We start from the raw sequence: 17558 nt of genomic DNA, 5'->3' as shown, positions 1-17558 counted from the left end.
TGTTTGGCTGCCGCCGAGCTGTTTCCGGGTCGATGCGGGACGCGGCCGCCGGGCCTGGGTGAGCGGGGCCGTGGCGGTGGGGCAGGGACGCGGCTGGCGCTCGGCGGGGCTCTGCGGGGGCAGCGGCGGGCACGGCAGCGTGGCGACGGAGCCGGGGAGGCCGCTGTCACTCGGGGGACCGGCCCTGTGTGAGGGCAGTCAGGGACAGCCTGATGTGAGTGTGTCCCCGAGGCGGCAGCGCTCGGGGAAGGCCTCTGGGGGTTGCGGAGCAGGGACCCGGCTGAACACAGCGCGGGCACTGCCGTGGGGCCCAGCGGCACGGACAAGGACCGACCGCGGCTGAACGTGAGCCAGCAGTGTGCTCAGGGGGCCAAGGAGGCGAGTGGCATCCTGGGCTGTACCAGCACTGGGGTGGCAGCAGCAGCAGGGCAGGGATTGTCCCCCTGTGCTGGGCCCTGGGGAGGCTGCAGCTCCAGGGCTGTGTTCAGCGCTGGGCCCCTCACTCACTGCCACAGGGACACTGAGGGGCTGCAGCGTGGCCAGAGCCGGGCACTGAGCTGGGGAAGGGGCTGGAGCACAAGGGTGCTGGGGAGGGGCTGAGGGAATGGGGGTGTTGAGCCTGGAGAAGAGGAGGCTGAGGGGAGACAGGAACACTCTCTACAACTCCCTGACAGGTGAAGTGGGAGTCAGTCTCTTCTCCCAAGTAACAAGCGACAGGACAAGAGGAAATTGCCTCAAGTTGCACCAGGGGAGGTTCAGACTGGAGATGAGGGTTGCAAAGCTGTGTTGCTGAAGGACATAGTTTGGTGTTGGGCTTGGTTGTGTATTATAACCAGTGATTATGCTTGCTTTGGCAAAGTCCCTGACAGCATTTCACACACTTGGGCAACATGTCCTTGTGGCTCAGAGGGCCAGGCTGTCTAACCTGGTAGTATTCATTTATCTGTCTCTCAAGATCAAAAATAATTTATCTGAGTCATGTCTTAGGATGAGCACAGAGCAGCTTCTTTTAGACAGATGTTGGTTCTGTTGCATCTATTCCTTCTGCTTTGTTTTTTACATATTCAAGCGTGTCAAAATGTGTTTGGTGTGTGACCGGTCAGGACCTGCTCTGAAGGCCTTCAAGTGGCACTGGAGTTCATTAGAATGTTATTAGTGAAGTAATTATCCTAAAGGATGTTGTGTTTTCCTTGTAGGCTTATAGCACAGGGATGGAAATATTTTTCCTGTCATTTCTAGCATTCTATCACTTCACTCAGCTTCAGCAGCCTGCTGAGTTCCCTTGGATCTTGAGTCAGAGTCCTGATCATCTTTGTAGACACTTGTCGTGTTGTGTGTCCCTGGAGCCATGGCCTTCCAGGAGAGTGTTGAAGTAGACAACAAAGACTGTTGACATCTTTTAAAGACTGAGCACATCTTTTGCAATCTTTGCTGGCATTTAGAAACCCCAAAGTTATTGTAGGGTATGAATTGTTCAGTAGGAAAGCACTCAGAAACATGCACCTTGCAAATCACCCCTCGTGCAGCCAACATTCACCTGGAGTGGGTCATGCTTTCTTTGCATATTCTGTTAGTCCTCACCCTCAAGCACTTGTGATGCAAAGAAGACACTTGAGTGACAAATGATCACAGCAAACGTGAACTGGGATGAGAAGGGAAGTGGAAAAGGTGACTGCCCACTCCCTGATGTTTTTGTCATCTGTCTGTCCTACAGAGCTGTACTGAGCTCCCAAACCACCCTGGAGTGAGTGAGGCCTTTCAGCCTAAAGCCTTGGCTGCAGGTGCAAATTGTTTCTGGGGTGTTTTAGCATAAAATTAAATGCCTTGTTCCTAACCCAAACTTCAGCTTGAGGATTGCTTTTTTGATGCTAGATAGACTAGTGTCAGAAAGTCATATTTGAGGTATGAAGTAACCCAGTTGTCGAAGGCTAAAAAAACCAGTCCTTGAAGTTCCTGTTTGTGACATGGAAACTTTATATAGAATATAAAAAGTATAACAGGCTTCAGTCAACTTGCTGCTTATTATACTGAAGTCCTTTGTGAGAGTTTTAGATAGTCTGTTAAAGTAGAGCTTGTTAAAGGAGTGATTCTCAGCAAAGGGAACCTGAACCTCAGTTAATGGTTTTATATCTGTCCTTGCCTGTAACAAATCTAAAGGGAAGTTTATGGCAGCAGGCAGAAACTTTAATTTAGCAATGGTTAGAAACATCCCTTTCAACATGAGTGTGACCTCACCATCAACTCCAAAGTATGGGTTTCCACCAGGGGTCCTGGAGGTGTAGGTTTATGGGCACAAGGTACATCCCTGTGTGAGCTGGGTTTTGGATTTTTGGCTACCTAGGAAGGTAACTACATAGTACCTGTTGAAAACACTGCTCCATGACTAATGGTACGCTCTAGGAAGTCTGCAGCTGATTCCTGTGTGTTCGTGCCTGTGCGTGTAGATCTCCCCTCTGTGTCTGATGGGCAGCAGGCCCTGCTTTGGAGGGAGCATGAGCCCTCAGTGAAACCTGGGAACAATGCAGTTCCCTTTCTTTTGTGCATGTATCAAACCCAACTCCTTTATTATCCAGGAAACTATAAAACACCAAGTTCAGAGAGTGTTCAGGAAAGTAGGACAGGTAAGCTTAGTTGCACCTAGGGTAGAGCAGAATGCCAACCATCATGGTATCTTTGTGCCACGGCTGCTTCCAGCTGACACTCAGTATCTCTGTGGGGAAGTCAACAGCCCACAATGTGACCAGTTCCTGTGCTTTTCTGTTCTGTGACATGCATAGATACAAAAGGCATGTTTATCTTCCAGATACATTAAGCAACTGCAGAATTGAATTGGCAAAAGCTTGGTTTTGGACTGGCCAAATGTTGTGCTCATACGTGTTCAGGAGTGTTTCGTGACACAGCAGCTGTGTGGATATCTGAATTGCAAACAGGACAGAAGAACTGTAGCTCTTTGCAGATGTCAGAGGAGAAATGAGGATGGTCCTTTTGAGGCCAAAGCTTGCTTTGAATGAGCCACTGCTGTCAGTGAAGCTGAGAGCTCTGATATAACCCGAGTGAGCTTACTCAAGTATTTCCATGGCACCCAGTGGGTGCAAGTCTTGCTAGCAGAGGCTGTTGAACTCTAAGCTGTTCACAGCATTGGCCTGAGATGACAAAAACAAACCATGAACTGCTTTACATAGCTTTTCTTTATAAGAGAGAGGTGTAAATCATTTTTCTTGATATATGAAGTAAAATCCATGACCCTTCTGGTTACCTTCTGTCCTGTGTTCCCAAGGAACACTACTGGAGGAGATTAGTTGGTGACTGTTTATATGCTCTTGTTTTTTTCTCCATTAACTAGAAGTCTAAGAAGGGATCATGGACCAACCCAGTGGAAGGAGTTTCATGCAAGTTCTTTGTGAGAAATACAGCCCTGAGAACTTCCCATATCGCCGTGGACCTGGCATGGGAGTGCATGTCCCAGCAACTCCACAGGGCTCACCTATGAAAGGTAGGCTTCTGAGCATCTGGGGGGTTCTGGCTGGGACCAGGTTCTGGTTGGTTTTGCACATGTTGGAAGAGATTTGGCCTGAATTAACCAGAAGAAGAAGCATCGCGATGTACGATAATGTGTTTCTTACTGAAGAGCTGAGGGACTGGAATGTAAGACAGAAAGTTGATTTAGTGACTGAACTGACTGCTGTAAAAAAGGAGGAAATTTCCTTACAGAGTAACAGAAGCACTGTGCTGCTTGTGTATGTCCTTGAGCCTCCTGGACTGCAGCATCCGTGTTGCTATTTCCTGCTCGTTGAACTGGATCTGTTTGATACCCTTTAGTCTTCCCTCATTGTCTGATGTTAGCATTTGGTTCTTGGTTCGTATAGATAAGAGTTTGAGACTCACATTTATGCCACCTGACCTTCCCCTTCTTTGTGTAACCTCTTGTCCATCTTGATCTGTAAGGGTAGTTTAAGTTTCTGTCAGGTCAGTTTGTACAATAACCAGCCCCCAAGGGGAAAATAGCCATGGAAGTCAGCTGGATGAAGGTTACACTAACTGAGCTTGACAGAGGAGAATAAAGGGTCTAAGTTCATTTGAGGATAAAATGTACCACTTGTCAGAGAAAATGGGCCTGATGGGATATTCAGTCCATGTCCTCTCCTGTGTGGGTGCTGAAAAGAGGGCACATTTCTGAGGCTTAACATGTGCCTTCCAAGCACATGGGTACTAATTCCCATGGTACAACACTGGCCTTGAAGAAGCCAAATGCCAGTGAGCCAGCAAACTCAACTGCAAAGGACTCTCTGTGATGTGAAGTGCATGTAGTAACTGAAGAGCACTGCTACTGAGTGGCACTTCATGTTTGGATACGAGAAGGCTTCTTGATTGATGTCAGTCACTTGTCATAACATCCATGATTGTCCTGAGATCCTTAAAAGTGTAACTGGTGAAATTGCTCATAGATCTTTTCTTTTACTGAATGTCAGGTTTACTTCTGCTTGTTGTTACCTTCTGTAAGCAATGCAATGCTGACCAGAGGGCAACTTTTCTTCTTCCCCATTTCAGATCGTCTCAACCTTCCGAGCGTTCTGGTACTGAACAGCTGTGGCATAACCTGTGCAGGGGATGAGAATGAAATTGCTGCCTTCTGTGCTCATGTGTCTGAGCTAGATCTTTCTGACAATAAACTGGAAGACTGGCATGAGGTAAAATGGTTATGTTTGCCTCTTTCTGAAGAACTTACACGGCTATTACCATGACTGCAAATGCATTGCAGGTTATAAGAGTACTCAGTTCCTTTAAATGAGAGAGAGATTTCCATTTTTTTGTCACTGCTTTCTCATCTTTGAGGCTGATGCTTCTTTACTTGAACAACTACTGAGTGATAAACATGATGAATTTAATCCATTTGAGCACCACTCCATTTACCTTGTGACTTATCATCTTGGCTTGTAGGTGACAAATGTATTTATTTAGTTACTTTTATTGTGCAAAGCACCAGAACTAGCATGTCTAATGTCAAGAGGGTAATGAGCAGTGCAGTTTTAAACAGTAAGAACTGAGGAGGTCTGAATAGTGGCAGTTGATTCCCAACTTTACCACCAATTCTGTGATACTGGGCAAGCTATTTATTGTCTCTCCACTTTTGTTTCCTTCTGCAAAGCAGGACTAATAACCTTTACCTCAAAGGATATTTCTGAGGCCTCAATAGTAATGCTCAATGCTATAGTAAAATCCTCTGAAGTGCTTGGATGAAATATACTACATAAATGCAATGTAGGACCAGTAAAACAATCACAATCTGTTCAAGTGCCATTAAGGGTTCCTTGCTGGCTCCTGCTCTGCTTTTATGTTAGTGTTTATTGTTGGAAATATGCAGAAAAGAACAGGATGTGCAAGATAAAAATTGCCACGTTTCTGCTGCATCAAACCCTCGTGTCTTCAAACAGGTGGAGAGTGCAGTGTTTGCAGAAGCGTCCCAGTGCTGGCACAGGGGTCACAAAGCCAGAAGTGGAGTAGGTTTCCCTGTTGCCATTATTTCCTTGTTAGCCTACAAGATATTAGCTCAGCGGGTGGGAGAGAGATCTGAAGCTTGTTTGTTGAGATTAGGGCCATGGAAGGAGTTTATGTACTGAGGGCATGTCTGCTAAAAACTGGGATGGTGCTTCCTGACTTGTTTTATTCTGGCCTTGAGCGACCTCTCCGCTCCCTGTTCTGCTCCTTACTCTCAGTAGGGCTGACCTCATGTGTGGTAAGCAGCCGGGAGGGCTGCACATACACTTCTCTCTCATAAGCTGCATGCCTCACACCCTGCTATTTGATCAGTCTGTTTAAGATACCCTGGACAGCACAGTTTGCTGGTTTTTGCATGAGTACATTGTGCTTTGGCCCCTTTCTCTGAGATGGGATTAAGTTTTCATAGCCCATCCACAACAGATAAATATCTACCCAACGTTTAGAAGCTGCCAGGGATGGGGATTCCAGATCTCTAGGTGGCTTGTTCTTGTGCTTAGCTAATAATCTCAAAGTCTGAATTATGTAACTTAAGTCTCCCATGCTGCAATTTAAGCCTTTTGCTCCCTGCCCTGCTCTCAGCAGGCCTGGAGAAGCATTCGTTGTTGTTCCTTATGCAACAGCCTTTTACACCCACCAAGAAGAGCTTTATGTTTCCTTTTCCTATTTTAGTATAGTACTGGAAAAAAATCCAGTCCTTCCATTCATTTGTTGTAGACTGTTTTTTTCTCAGTCCAGTGTTTTTTATTGCTCTGATGTCATTCCATTTTATTTACTTCATTCCTAAGGCATTATTCCCAAAACATGACATCACCTAATATGAGGTGTGAAGTGAGGCAGACTAATTACCTCCAGCATCACTTGAATTCAGCCTCCAGGGGAGACAATTACCCTTTGCTAGCAACTGAGCCTTGCTGCTGACCTGTGTATGTCATGGTGTGCCCCATCTCCCATCCCTTTTGCTTTATGGAGCAGTGTTCTGCAGCTTGCTGTTATTTTCTGCATGAATGTCTTTTTTCCTTGAACTGAACCTCTGTCTTATGGGTTTCAGACAACTTTGCTTTGGCCTCTAGTCTTGTACCACAGTGTGATGGCAGCCTTTCCCACCTTAGTATCACCTGCAAGTTGAGAAAATGCAGAGTGTTCATTTATCTGATCACTGAAAATGTAACCAGTAGTATTATGCTAGAAGGGTCCCTCGAGGTGTGTACTCCAGAAGCTGTCACACTTCCCACTGAATCACTTACCCAGTGAAAGAGGAAAATCACAGTGAAGTGATGTGTTCTTCAGGAGCTGATGCTGCCTGGCTCTTCTGCTCGTTTGATCATTATTAGATGACTAAAGACTGTCCATCTAAATAACCTGTTCCTGTATCTTCCTGTGATGGCAGTATCTAAGTCAGCACCTACCCCATCACACAATCCCTTATGTGTCCTACACTCTGTGCAGACATCATCTCTGGCTATTCTTTCTCTTTCTTAACCTTTCCTCCTTACCTCTCTGCTGCTTTGCCCTCAGGTGCACATCTGTATGCACAGAAAGTAGCCCCAGGCACATTCACCTGAACATTTGCATTGATTGTAAGAAAGATGATGTTTTCAGAGTAATGGAATCAAATAAGAAACTCATTATGTGTGCTCATCGGGCTTCTGTCTGATACACTGGGCAAAAGGGTGAGGTCTGTGGTGACTGGGGGGCAGTGGAAAGCTGAGAAGTGATCAGTGTTGACTGTGAGCTCAGGGGACGTGCCCATCAGCTCCCTGCCAGAGGAAGGGTAGGGCATGCTGGCTGCTGTCACGTGCTGCTGCTTGAGCTTGGTGTTGAGGTGCATTTTATGACCTCTCTCAAGAGACTGGCTTTCTCTTATCAGACTCCTTGGAGAGTGTAATTAAGTGAACTGTTCAGGTGAATGAGCAATTAAGTGATCAGTGAGTAGCTGGCATATGAATTACAGGTAGTTATCCAGAAGCCTGATTTTTGTGCCCCATATCATTTCTTTGGTGATTCCAAAGGGCACCCTTTCAGCAGACAGGATAGAATTGCCTGAGGTCCGACTGCTTCCTGATGCACATTTCTTTCTTTCTCTCTTGTTTTTTTCCCTCCCCACTTAGGTCAGTAAAATTGTGTCCAACGTTCCCCACTTGGAGTTTCTAAACTTGAGTTCCAACCCTCTCAGTCTGTCCGTTTTAGAGAGAAGGTGTGCTGGCTCTTTCGCTGGTGTTCGCAAACTTGTGCTCAACAACAGCAAAGCTTCCTGGGAAACAGTCCACACAATCCTGCAGGAGTTACCAGAGTAAGCATGGGTTGCTGGGCACAGAAAGGGGTGCTCACTGCACGCAGGGCAAGGCTGCCTTATCAAATCACATGGTGAGGGAGGAGAGGGACGTGAGCTTGGAACCACAATCAGTAGAGAAAAAGGGATTTTTTGTTTTCTTTGGGAGCTGGCCAGGTGGATGCTTTACATTATCTCAAAAGCTGAACTCATGCAGTGCTGCAAAGCTTCTCATACAAATCTAAATACCAGAGATGGATAATCACCCCAACGATGGAGTAGGTGACATGCATTCCTCTGAGTCACTGCAGAATGAATGGTGCACAGCATACCTGTACTAATAGCTTTTGAATGGGATGTAAGTCTGAGGGCCTGGCCACTTGTCAAGTAATATTTCATCATGCTTTTCTGTGCAAAAGTGTTGATTTCTGTGGCTTGGCCACAGTCCACCTTGGCAACAGCATTCTGCTTCCACCACTGTCCTTGGTGGCTTTGTTTTGTTAACAAATTCCTCTTCATGCAGCTTTGTAAGTGGAGGTGATGACAGAAGCATATTCCCCATGGCCAAAGTACACTTCCTTTGCATTAGGAAAGCTGCTTTAGTTGTCTGAAAACTTAGTGGGACCTATTCTTTCTTAGTGGGAATCTTTGGCAGAACCAATGATGTGGGAGGAAAAAAGTGTCATCTGCGTTGTATGAAAGCACCTCTTGAAATTAAGTGGTGAGCATTCAGAGCAGGTACCAATCACCATTGGAGCTGGGTTGGTGGCTTGTTGGGCATGAACGTGGAACACCACCCTGAGCAATCTGTTAAACAGTACTGGGAGGCAAGGGGAACACTTAGAGGTGTTTTTCGACTGTGGTGGAAGTTTACAGATGGGATCAGAGACATAGTCAAAACACTCCATTTGGAGTGCTGAAAGGTCTTCTGAGCACTAAGATTTCAAATCACACAAGAGCCATTACACAAAGTCATGTTAAAATCACACATGCATGTCCTTGACCCGAGAAGGGAGCCATTTCTCCAGATATGTTGAGATGATGATATGATCTTTCTTCCTTGTGCAGCTTGGAGGAGCTCTTCCTGTGCCTTAATGACTATGAAACAGTGTCTTGTTCTCCAGTTTGCTGTCAGTCTCTCAAATTACTTCACATAACTGACAATAATCTTCAAGACTGGACTGAAATTCGAAAGTTGGGGATTATGTTTCCATCACTGGACACACTTATTCTGGCTAACAACAACCTCACGACCATTGAAGAGTCGGAAGATTCCCTCGCGAGGCTCTTCCCCAACCTGCGGTCCATCAATTTGCACAAGTCAGGTGAGAGCCTGGAAGCAGCTTTGTTCTCAGCATAAGTGACAGCGGTTGAGCAGAGCCTCTCTTCTTGAGGAGGTGAAAAACACACTTGCTTTGTGCTCTTTGAAACTTTGGCCTTGGGGTGGTTGCTTCTCAGGCCTGTGTTAGCAGTAAGTAGCCTGCAGTTAGCATTGCTTCCTGCAAAGCTGGGGAGGAGGCAGGTGAAGGCAGAAGTGCTGAGCAAGAGTCTAAACCTTTAGGATAGTGCTGTTACTGTAGCAGAGATGAAAATGCCCAGTGACCTTTGTCCCAGTCTGTCCTGGCTTCTCAGCAGAATCGAAATGCTGATGATAAATGGAGTCCCAACAGACCTATCATATTGAAGTCCAGTTTCCTAATGGTGCTAATGCAGGGCCATGCAGGCAGATGTACTGAAGTGCACTGACCTGAGGAATGTAGTGCTAGAGGAGGCAAACAGGCGAGAAATCACCTTACCCAACTCAGTGGGCTTTACGTGCTGCGTTTGGTACTTAGTCCTTATCTGAGTCTGAGTACTGTGGGCTGGTACTTGTTCAAAATGAGCTGGCAAAGGTTTTTTTACATGAGTAGTTTCCCTCTGTTTCCTGTCCCTGCCTCTGGTGCTTCTGGCTGGAGAAGGATGATAAATAATTGTCTGTCAGTGGAGGGGCTGAAAGACTCCCATTTGCTTTTCATTTGCTGTTTTATCTTGGGTAAAATGAACGTGTGTATGTGTGGGTATGTGGCGTGTAAGAGCTGAGCATTCACCAGCAAAAGCTGTCTGTCAGCTCTACTCAGTCAATAGAAGCTCACCATGAGTTTTGCTCGAGGCATCTTTGACACTTCAGCCCCAGAGAATTTTCTGCCAAGGCTCCAGAAAGAAAAGAAGTATTTGGCATGTTGGGAAGTGCACCCTGCACTTGGAGAGAGGAAGCTGCAGGGCAGCTCATGAGAGCTGTGATGTGTTGGTGAGGTGATACATATGCCAGAAGTTCTTCTGCAGGAATTCCTAATGCATCATGATCTATTGTTCTTTACAGCTTGATATGCTGTGCAAGTGATAGTTAAGTGTTAGCCAAGGTAGAAGGTACTTTATTAACATGCAATGTAAGTGTCAAGGAATCCCTATAATAAAAGCTTAAAGCTAACTAGAGGAAGAAAAGCCAGTTAAGCTGGATTTGAAAGCACTGTCTCACTGAGGAACAAGTGCTCCTGTGGTAAGCAGTTCTGCAGTTTTGATGCCAGGTATTAAGAACTCTGGATTCTATATTGCATTTGATGTTCTGGGAGCTGAAAGTCAAACAGAAATCTCAAGGAGCATGTTAAGCTTTTGCTTTTTTTTTTCCATAAGGAAAAACTGCTGCAGTCCAAAGTTTTGTCACGTGAAGACTCCAAACTGGTGCCTCTTCTTACAGACTTTTAGCTTAGTTGGAGATAAGGGACCAGCTGAAGATAATGTTTTTTAGTGAAGTCATAGTGCACCAGGGTCCTGAGGGGATGAGCAGACTCTCCTGCTGAGACAGATGTCATGGCTGACAGCAGTTTCTCCCTCAGAGGTGGTTTAGCTCCCTCAGAGCTTTCTCCCAGCTACAAGAGCTTTTGGCCCTTTCAGAGCAGCACGATTCAAGGAGGTACCAGTGACATTGCACCCCAGAGGTCAAATGGAACAGTTCTCCTGTCACAAACTTGACTCAATTTGTGGCTGATACTGATGCCTGGAAGATGACATAAGGTGTAGATGATCTTGGCAGAGGTGTTTCAAGTGCTATGGAGAAGGGAAACTCTCTGCCCACCCTGCACACCATACCACAGTCATATCCTTACAGGAGTTTTGTTTCTGTTCTGCTAACAGCCTCTTCCTCTGAGTTGTGGTTGTGAACTTGGCAGTTCCTGACAGGCTTAGCTCAAATGAGACCCCAGATTTTTGTTTGAACTGGTAATTTTTCTGGTTTTTCACATTATCTGTACTGTGTGGGTGAAGCTGTTGACTGTTGTTCGGAGAAGCCACTGTTCTAACTCATGTTGCCAGTGTGTAAGCTTCTGGAACAGTCATCACAAAAGCATTGCAGTAAACGTTTCTGCAGGGGAGGGAAAAGAAGAGCAGTGCTCTTCTCACCATATGATGTTGGTCTCACCACATCATCAGGGCTGTACTGTTGCTCCACCTTCGGTGTTTTTGTTTTACCCTCTGCTTGCCCTGTTATCCCACATGTCAGGTCTTGGCAGGGCTGAGATTGTGTTCAAGGCCTTTTTCACTGAATGAAGCTGGATGGCTTCTGGGGTTGCTCTGCTGTTGGGCCATGAGCAGAAATGCAATCCAAGGTGGTCATATGTGTGAGTTGAAGCTGTTTGATGTCTCTTTAGTGATGCCTCAAATGATAAAAGTCCTGATTGCTTTAATGCTACTTAAGGCTGCATTGCTTTATAGATGCAGCCATGATAAATGATGCTAGGCAGCCTTCAGCAGTGAGGCCACGGACTGAATGCTCCATAAGAAAACTAAGCTCCCTAATCAGCTGTGGAGATCATCCTTCTAGACTTGAAAAACAGCAAGAGGGAATTTAAAGTACTCTGCATTGTAAGCAAAATGAAGGAGATGTTTTGCAGCACATTGTGAGCAAAAAGCCAACTTCTCAAAGAGCCAGCAGCTGACACTGGCCTGCCATGTACGTTCTTTGGCTCTGATTATCTTGGATACGTGATGTGTTTCTTTAAGCAAGTCTTTTCCTCCGAGCAGGTCTGCATTGCTGGGAAGACATCGACAAGTTGAATTCTTTTCCCAAGCTTGAGGAAGTGAAATTGCTTGGAATCCCTTTGCTGCAGTCCTACACCACTGAGGAACGCAGGAAGCTGCTAATAGCCAGGTGTGTTGCTTCTCTCTTCTGCCCAGCAAAAGCATTACATGGCACTGAAAGGCTGGGAAGGGGTAAATGGAGGAAGAGGCTGTTAGGAGATGGGATTTTGTAGGAATTCACCACTCAGATTTCACCTTCTTTTTGTGGTGTAGGAAAATGGAAATGTTAAGTCTTCTTTGCTTCAGTTTTTTTGGGTCTTGTACGTGTCTGTGCTTAGTTCTGAGCATGCTCAGAGAAGCTGCGTGGAACTTGCTGTCTCTGGAGGGGACTGAGGCATAAGCTGCCTGGCAGGATTCTGCTGGTGTTAATGTTGTGAGCTGTAGCTTTTGATGGTGACTGTCTCATTGCTCACCCTGCCTTGGTTTCTCTCCTTGCTGACTGCATTTCCTGGGGTCTGCCTGAAGGTTGCCATCCATCATCAAGCTCAACGGAAGCATCGTGGCCGATGGAGAGCGAGAGGACTCGGAGCGGTTCTTCATCCGATATTACATGGAGTTCCCGGAGGAGGAAGTTCCCTTCAGGTCTGAGCTCTTTGTCAGGGAATGGAGAGCAGGGGCTGAAAGGCAGCGAGGCAAAAGGGAAGGAGACTGGCCAGATGATGTCACTTGGGAAATCCAGGCTAGCTGGGCCATGAAAGAAACATCTCCTGCCCTCCTCCTGTCTCGCCTGCCTCCATCTGTTTTAGTTCATGTCGTTGTGTCTCAGTGATGTCTGATGGCATGTAGAAGCACTTCTCAGTCAGATTGGGTCTTAAAGTGTCTGTGTCAAGTGCCGTTAAACACAACGTGACTGTTCAGTGCATGATGTTCATTGCTTCCTGGCCTCCCCAGTGGCTGGCTTCATAGTCCACCTGTGTTTGGGAGTCCCCAAAAGCCAGTACAGATCATGCTCTCTGGTGCCAGACTGGGACATCTAATTCTCTTGACCATCTGGTGTGTGGAATGTGACTGGTGATGGGAAACTGTCCCCTCACTTTCAGGCCTGCAAATCGTACGTCTGATGGCTTTTCTTTGCCAAAAAAATATGCTCAATGATCTGTTAATCTTGGTAAGCTAATGAACTTTGACAGATGCTGTTCAGTCGATATCTTCTCTGTGCCAGCATCTACTCACTGCTTCTTAATGGGCTGAGCAAGGATCATGGAGCATCAGAACACTGCACTTATGTGTCTTTTGCCCTAGAACCCTCCCACACTTTTCCGACAACAAAGCTTCAGTATCCCCTTTCTTCACAGAAAGAGGATTAGACAAGAGCATGTGTGTGACCAGGAGGACAGGCAGAAGTAGGGCACAAACTAAGGCACAGAAGGTCAAAGATGTGGCCAGGTACGAGTGACAAAGGTGTGAATGGAATCTGGCCGATGTTTCCCCCAGCTTAATTCTCTTGGTTTTTAGAAGTACAGTGTGTGTGACCTGCCAATTCAGTAAGGGCATGGGAAGGCTGGACTGAGGACTGAGGCCATGGTGTTCTGTATAACTGCTAACAGGTCCAGCAATTAAAGTATGTGTTAAAGGCATAACAGGATCAGTTTGAAGACAAAGGGAGACAAAACAGCTGGTGATCCCTCTTGTGCCACGTTCTGAGGACAAGTCCTGGCTTGTAAGCCCTGGAAGCATTAAAAACCATGAATGAAATATTGGAAGGAATAGCAGCAGAGGTGGAGAATGAGGGGAGAGAGACAGGATGTTGTTGAGGACAGAGTTGGGTATAGCTTTGGACACACATGATGCTACTGTTAGGATGTGGATGTTAGGAACAGGCTGTGTGCACCCACGTAGTTACACAGCACCACTCACAACTGGGGTTGGTTTCCAGGTGGGGGCTCATGTAAGAAATTACTCATATCTCACCCATCCAAAAAAAAGCTGGGCTGATCTTGACCAATGTGCTGGCTTCATGCTATTTTGGTAAGATCCAGGAGAATTACCTCCCACTCTGATTTCATAACCTTTAAACGCCGTTACTGCCCTTGTCGTGGTCAATGGACACTTTGTCTGGGACCCTTCATCTGTGCAGCGTTTCCAAGCCACTTGTGCAGCTGCTGAAGAGGGTTATTCTGTTCTGGAGGAGATGTGTGCCAGTACAGACTATTTTCTAACACGGCTGCAGATGACTGAGTGTGTTCCCAGTGCTGAGGATGGATTTCAGTCCCTGGACCTGTCCGCAGAGCCCTTTGCAGGAAGGGAAACCCAGCACTGTTTGCAGAGGGATTTTGTGTGTGTGTGTGTTGCTAAAGCTGCCTCTTCTTTGCTCCCAAATCTGGCACGGTCTCCAAAGGTGGTTTGTAACTGGAATCTAATCAGGACACAGGCACGTTGTGACTGGGGGGACAGCATCTGCATTGCAGTGCTGCCTCAAGCAGAGACAGAAGACAAACTCGGGCACAGAAAACTTACAGGAGTGTAAGCAGCCCCCCTCGAGACTGCTGAGGTGTAGCCTGCAGCACGCCCCCTCACAGCAAAGACCCCTGCTCACATTGCCTGTCTTCACAGCCTGCAGCTCCAAGGGATCCAAAAGGGAGGGAAGTGGAAAGAATAATTTGTGCCTGTGGATGTTGTGGGTCAGAAAGCACCGAGCGTGCCATCCAGTATCGACTGTCTTCTGGAGTGACGTCTTCGTGGCTGTGGGCTTTTAATGAGCTCTCTACTTGTCTGGTCTGCTGTTTATCTATCTAGCCAGGCTCAGTTCATCAGCATCCTCTGCTCTGGCAGACAGCATCTTCCAGGCTGCAAGGGGTGTTTATAAAGGTCTCCAGGGTGCCTATTATCAGGGTACAAAAAGAACCATCTGAGCAGCGTGCCTTCATCCTTATTGATTTGAGGGAAGCCAGTCGTTCAGACTCCTGACTGACTTTGCAGGCTGCAGCTAGCTTTGCAAGGAGCAGGCTGTGAAACTTGGTCTACCTTTCTTCAATATAAGAACATTTAAGACAACGTTGCCTGACCCTCTGCATGTTTACAGCACGGATTTGCATCGTCTTAGTCCAGTCATGGTACTTCTCTCTCTCAAATTGCTCGAAATTTGTCCCCCTCTTTATACTCTTCCCACCATCAGCCTTGTTCACTGCAGTATCCCTTAGAGCATGAGTTGTGGCACTACCTCTGGTCAGCACAAGACAAATTATTGCTGGTCTGCTGCAGAAACTGTGCCACAAAGAAATCCTCCCCATCCGCGACACGTTGGCTGCCGCTCGTTCTTAATGCAGACAGTGGCCCAGTGGGTAAAATATGGGGAGTCTGTTGTCTCCTCTCAGCACTAATGGCTTTTTCAAATAAACAGGCCTGATCCTATCACCCAAGTGACTGTGAGAGCAGGGCACCAGCCTGCCTTTGGACACTCTGCCCCGCTGAAGGCTCATTTTGTCCGTGAGACTGGGGAAATCCTAGTGCGTTGTGGCCCTTACCTCATTTCCCAGCAGACAGAGGATCTGCTGTTCTCCAGAAACATTCCTGCCTTCAGCAGGACTCCCTGGGGTCACCCAGCCTGCCAGGTCCCATCATCACTCGACAGGGGCCGTGACACAGCACCGATCACATTCAGCTTGGGCTCAGAATGGGAACAAAAAGCGCTTTCTGTCCATGCACAGTGGAGGGCCTCTGAAATGTTACCTCTTCTCAGCAGCTCTCAGCCTTTGTCATTTCAGGCACATTGTGTTTTGTGCTGCTGTTTCACCTCTTTCCCAGCCAGGCAGGGGAGATGCAGCCTTTGCCCCATCAGAACAATCTCTGCTGAAGGAGGGTGAGATGGGCTTCTTGTTGCAGGAGATGACTCCCTGGGATGGACTTCCTGAAGGCCGGGCAGAGGCCTTGGCTCCAAGGAAAAACGGACAGTGGAGTGTGTGGCTCTGCTGGTAAAATTCCAGTGTTGTTTCAGAGTAGGTATAAAAGAGTTGGCAGGAAGCTCCCTGTTTGTTGTCAGCTTCCGAACCATGCAGCACCTCACCTTGATGTGGTGATCTGTGTGGGACAGACTGCCCAGGGAGAGTGTGGAGGCTCCTTCTCAGGAGGTTTCCAAACCCACCTGGACGCATTCCTGTGCCCCCTGATCGAGGGAAACCTGCTTTAGCAGGGGCTTGGGCTGGAGGAGCTCTGCAGGGCCCTTCCGACCCCCACCATTCTATGGTTCTACACTTGAGAAGAGCCCTATGCCATCTCGTCGCTGATGTGAAGGATAAAGGACAGCTCATAGCTCTCTGGGTTTGTGGTTTTAGCTCACATCAAAGAGTTCTGGACTTTAGATGAGTTGTGCCTTGGAACCTGCTCATACCTCTTTGTTGTTTGGCCACTGTGCTCTCCCTGCAGATGTTTGTTTGTATTTTGCAACCTCATGGTGTCCTTGGGTTGTATCCAAGGCTGAAGCGGGGCAGTATCATAATGTGAAACAGGAGCTGACTTGGGAGACGTGTTGGCCATATGAGCAGCTGTGCTGTAACTCTGGCCTCTGATTTTTCAGGTATCACGAGCTGGTCACAAAGTACGGGAAGCTGGAGCCCTTGGCAGTCGTGGATCTGCGGCCACAGAGCAGCGCCAAGGTGGAGGTTCACTTCCAGGATAAGGTGGAAGAGATGTCCATCCGCCTCGATCAGACTGTGGCAGAGTTGAAGAAACACTTGAAAACTGTCGTGCAGTTGTCAACAAGCAACATGCTGCTCTTCTACTTGGACCAGGAAGCTCCTTTTGGTCCTGAGGAGATGAAATACAGCTCACGGGCGCTGCATTCCTACGGCATTCGGGATGGAGATAAAATTTACGTGGAGCCCCGAATGAAATAGCCTCTCTTGACCTTGTGAGTGCACAGCCGTGCACCCCCACACCCCACACCCCCACACACGCATTAAGGAGTTTTTTGAAGGGTTTTTTCATTTGGTCAGTGGGTATGAGGTTGGGTTGAGTTTCTGTAGCAGGTAATTCCTGAGCCCAACGGAGGAAGTGCCCCGAGGCGAGAAGCACGGCTGCCACCCACTGCAGCTGACCTTGAGGTGACAGCTGACTTCAGTGCCTGTGTTTCAGTGTGTGCAATACCTTGATGTTTTCGTGGACGCTCCGGTATACTCGTGATTCGGCACGAATGGTCAGTTGTTCAAGCTAAGGAACGACAGGGTCTGTGAGGGAGAGGACAGCTCGGTGCAGAATTCAACCTGCTTTTTTCTTTTCCAATATCATGGGGATTTCAGCTCCCTCAGAGCACCCTTTGGCCTAGCTATCCGACTGTGGCTCGAGCTTGCTGAAGTGGGTTTTCTTTGCAGCTGGGTGCTGTCTCAACCTTTTATTGCACTCGAGGTCACTGAAAAGATCTAAAGCAGTATCCCGCTTGATTCAGAGCTCAGGTACTTAGTGCATCCACTTAACTCCACTGGTTTGGTTTGTAGGAGTGCACAAAATGGGGGAAGGAAAGGGACCTTATGAGAAAGAAGCAATTTCTTTTCAAAACACACACTCTGTATCCACACTTGCTCTGTTTGTGTGACTGGGGGGAACACCAAGTTTGGATCCCTGTACCCGTGTCTCCCAGTGTCTGCCACCCATAGCACTGGCAGTCTGGAGGCGCAGGGACCCTGGCTGTGCCCGTTGCAAAGGGACTTCTGGAAGGGGGTGGATGGGCATTGTGTTGGTTAAA

At 47.4% G+C, this 17558-nt stretch overlaps 1 protein-coding gene across 4 annotated transcripts; it reads left to right on the top strand.

Annotated features, from left to right (window-relative positions):
• TBCEL (tubulin folding cofactor E like) lies at positions 1 to 16718 on the top strand. Of its 4 annotated transcripts, none has more exons than XM_062014046.1 (8): positions 1 to 58; positions 3344 to 3493; positions 4549 to 4688; positions 7608 to 7789; positions 8837 to 9093; positions 11825 to 11951; positions 12347 to 12463; positions 16395 to 16718. In XM_062014046.1, exons 2-8 carry the CDS (start codon positions 3361 to 3363, stop codon positions 16711 to 16713), a joined length of 1275 nt encoding a protein of 424 aa, XP_061870030.1. In that variant the 5' UTR covers positions 1 to 58; positions 3344 to 3360; the 3' UTR covers positions 16714 to 16718. The 4 variants fall into 4 exon arrangements, with proteins under 4 accessions (XP_061870030.1, XP_061870029.1, XP_061870032.1 ...); XM_062014045.1 differs by lacking the exon at positions 1 to 58 and adding an exon at positions 104 to 214; XM_062014048.1 differs by lacking the exon at positions 1 to 58 and adding an exon at positions 224 to 345.
• The last annotated feature ends 840 nt before the right edge of the window (positions 16719 to 17558 follow it).

This window comes from Colius striatus, chromosome 23, assembly GCF_028858725.1.
Source record: "Colius striatus isolate bColStr4 chromosome 23, bColStr4.1.hap1, whole genome shotgun sequence".
Lineage (NCBI taxonomy): Eukaryota > Metazoa > Chordata > Aves > Coliiformes > Coliidae > Colius > Colius striatus.
Note: the sequence above shows the minus strand (reverse complement) of the source record. Positions and strands in the feature narration are given on the sequence as shown.

Bases quoted from the DNA above. Each gene is read 5' to 3' on its own strand.
- TBCEL (XM_062014046.1), top strand. From the start codon at position 3,361: ATGGACCAACCCAGTGGAAGGAGTTTCATGCAAGTTCTTTGTGAGAAA. The intron at 7,790-8,836 runs GTAAGCATGGGT...TTCCTTGTGCAG, and splicing joins ATCCTGCAGGAGTTACCAGA to CTTGGAGGAGCTCTTCCTGT. The intron at 9,094-11,824 runs GTGAGAGCCTGG...TCCTCCGAGCAG, and splicing joins CATCAATTTGCACAAGTCAG to GTCTGCATTGCTGGGAAGAC.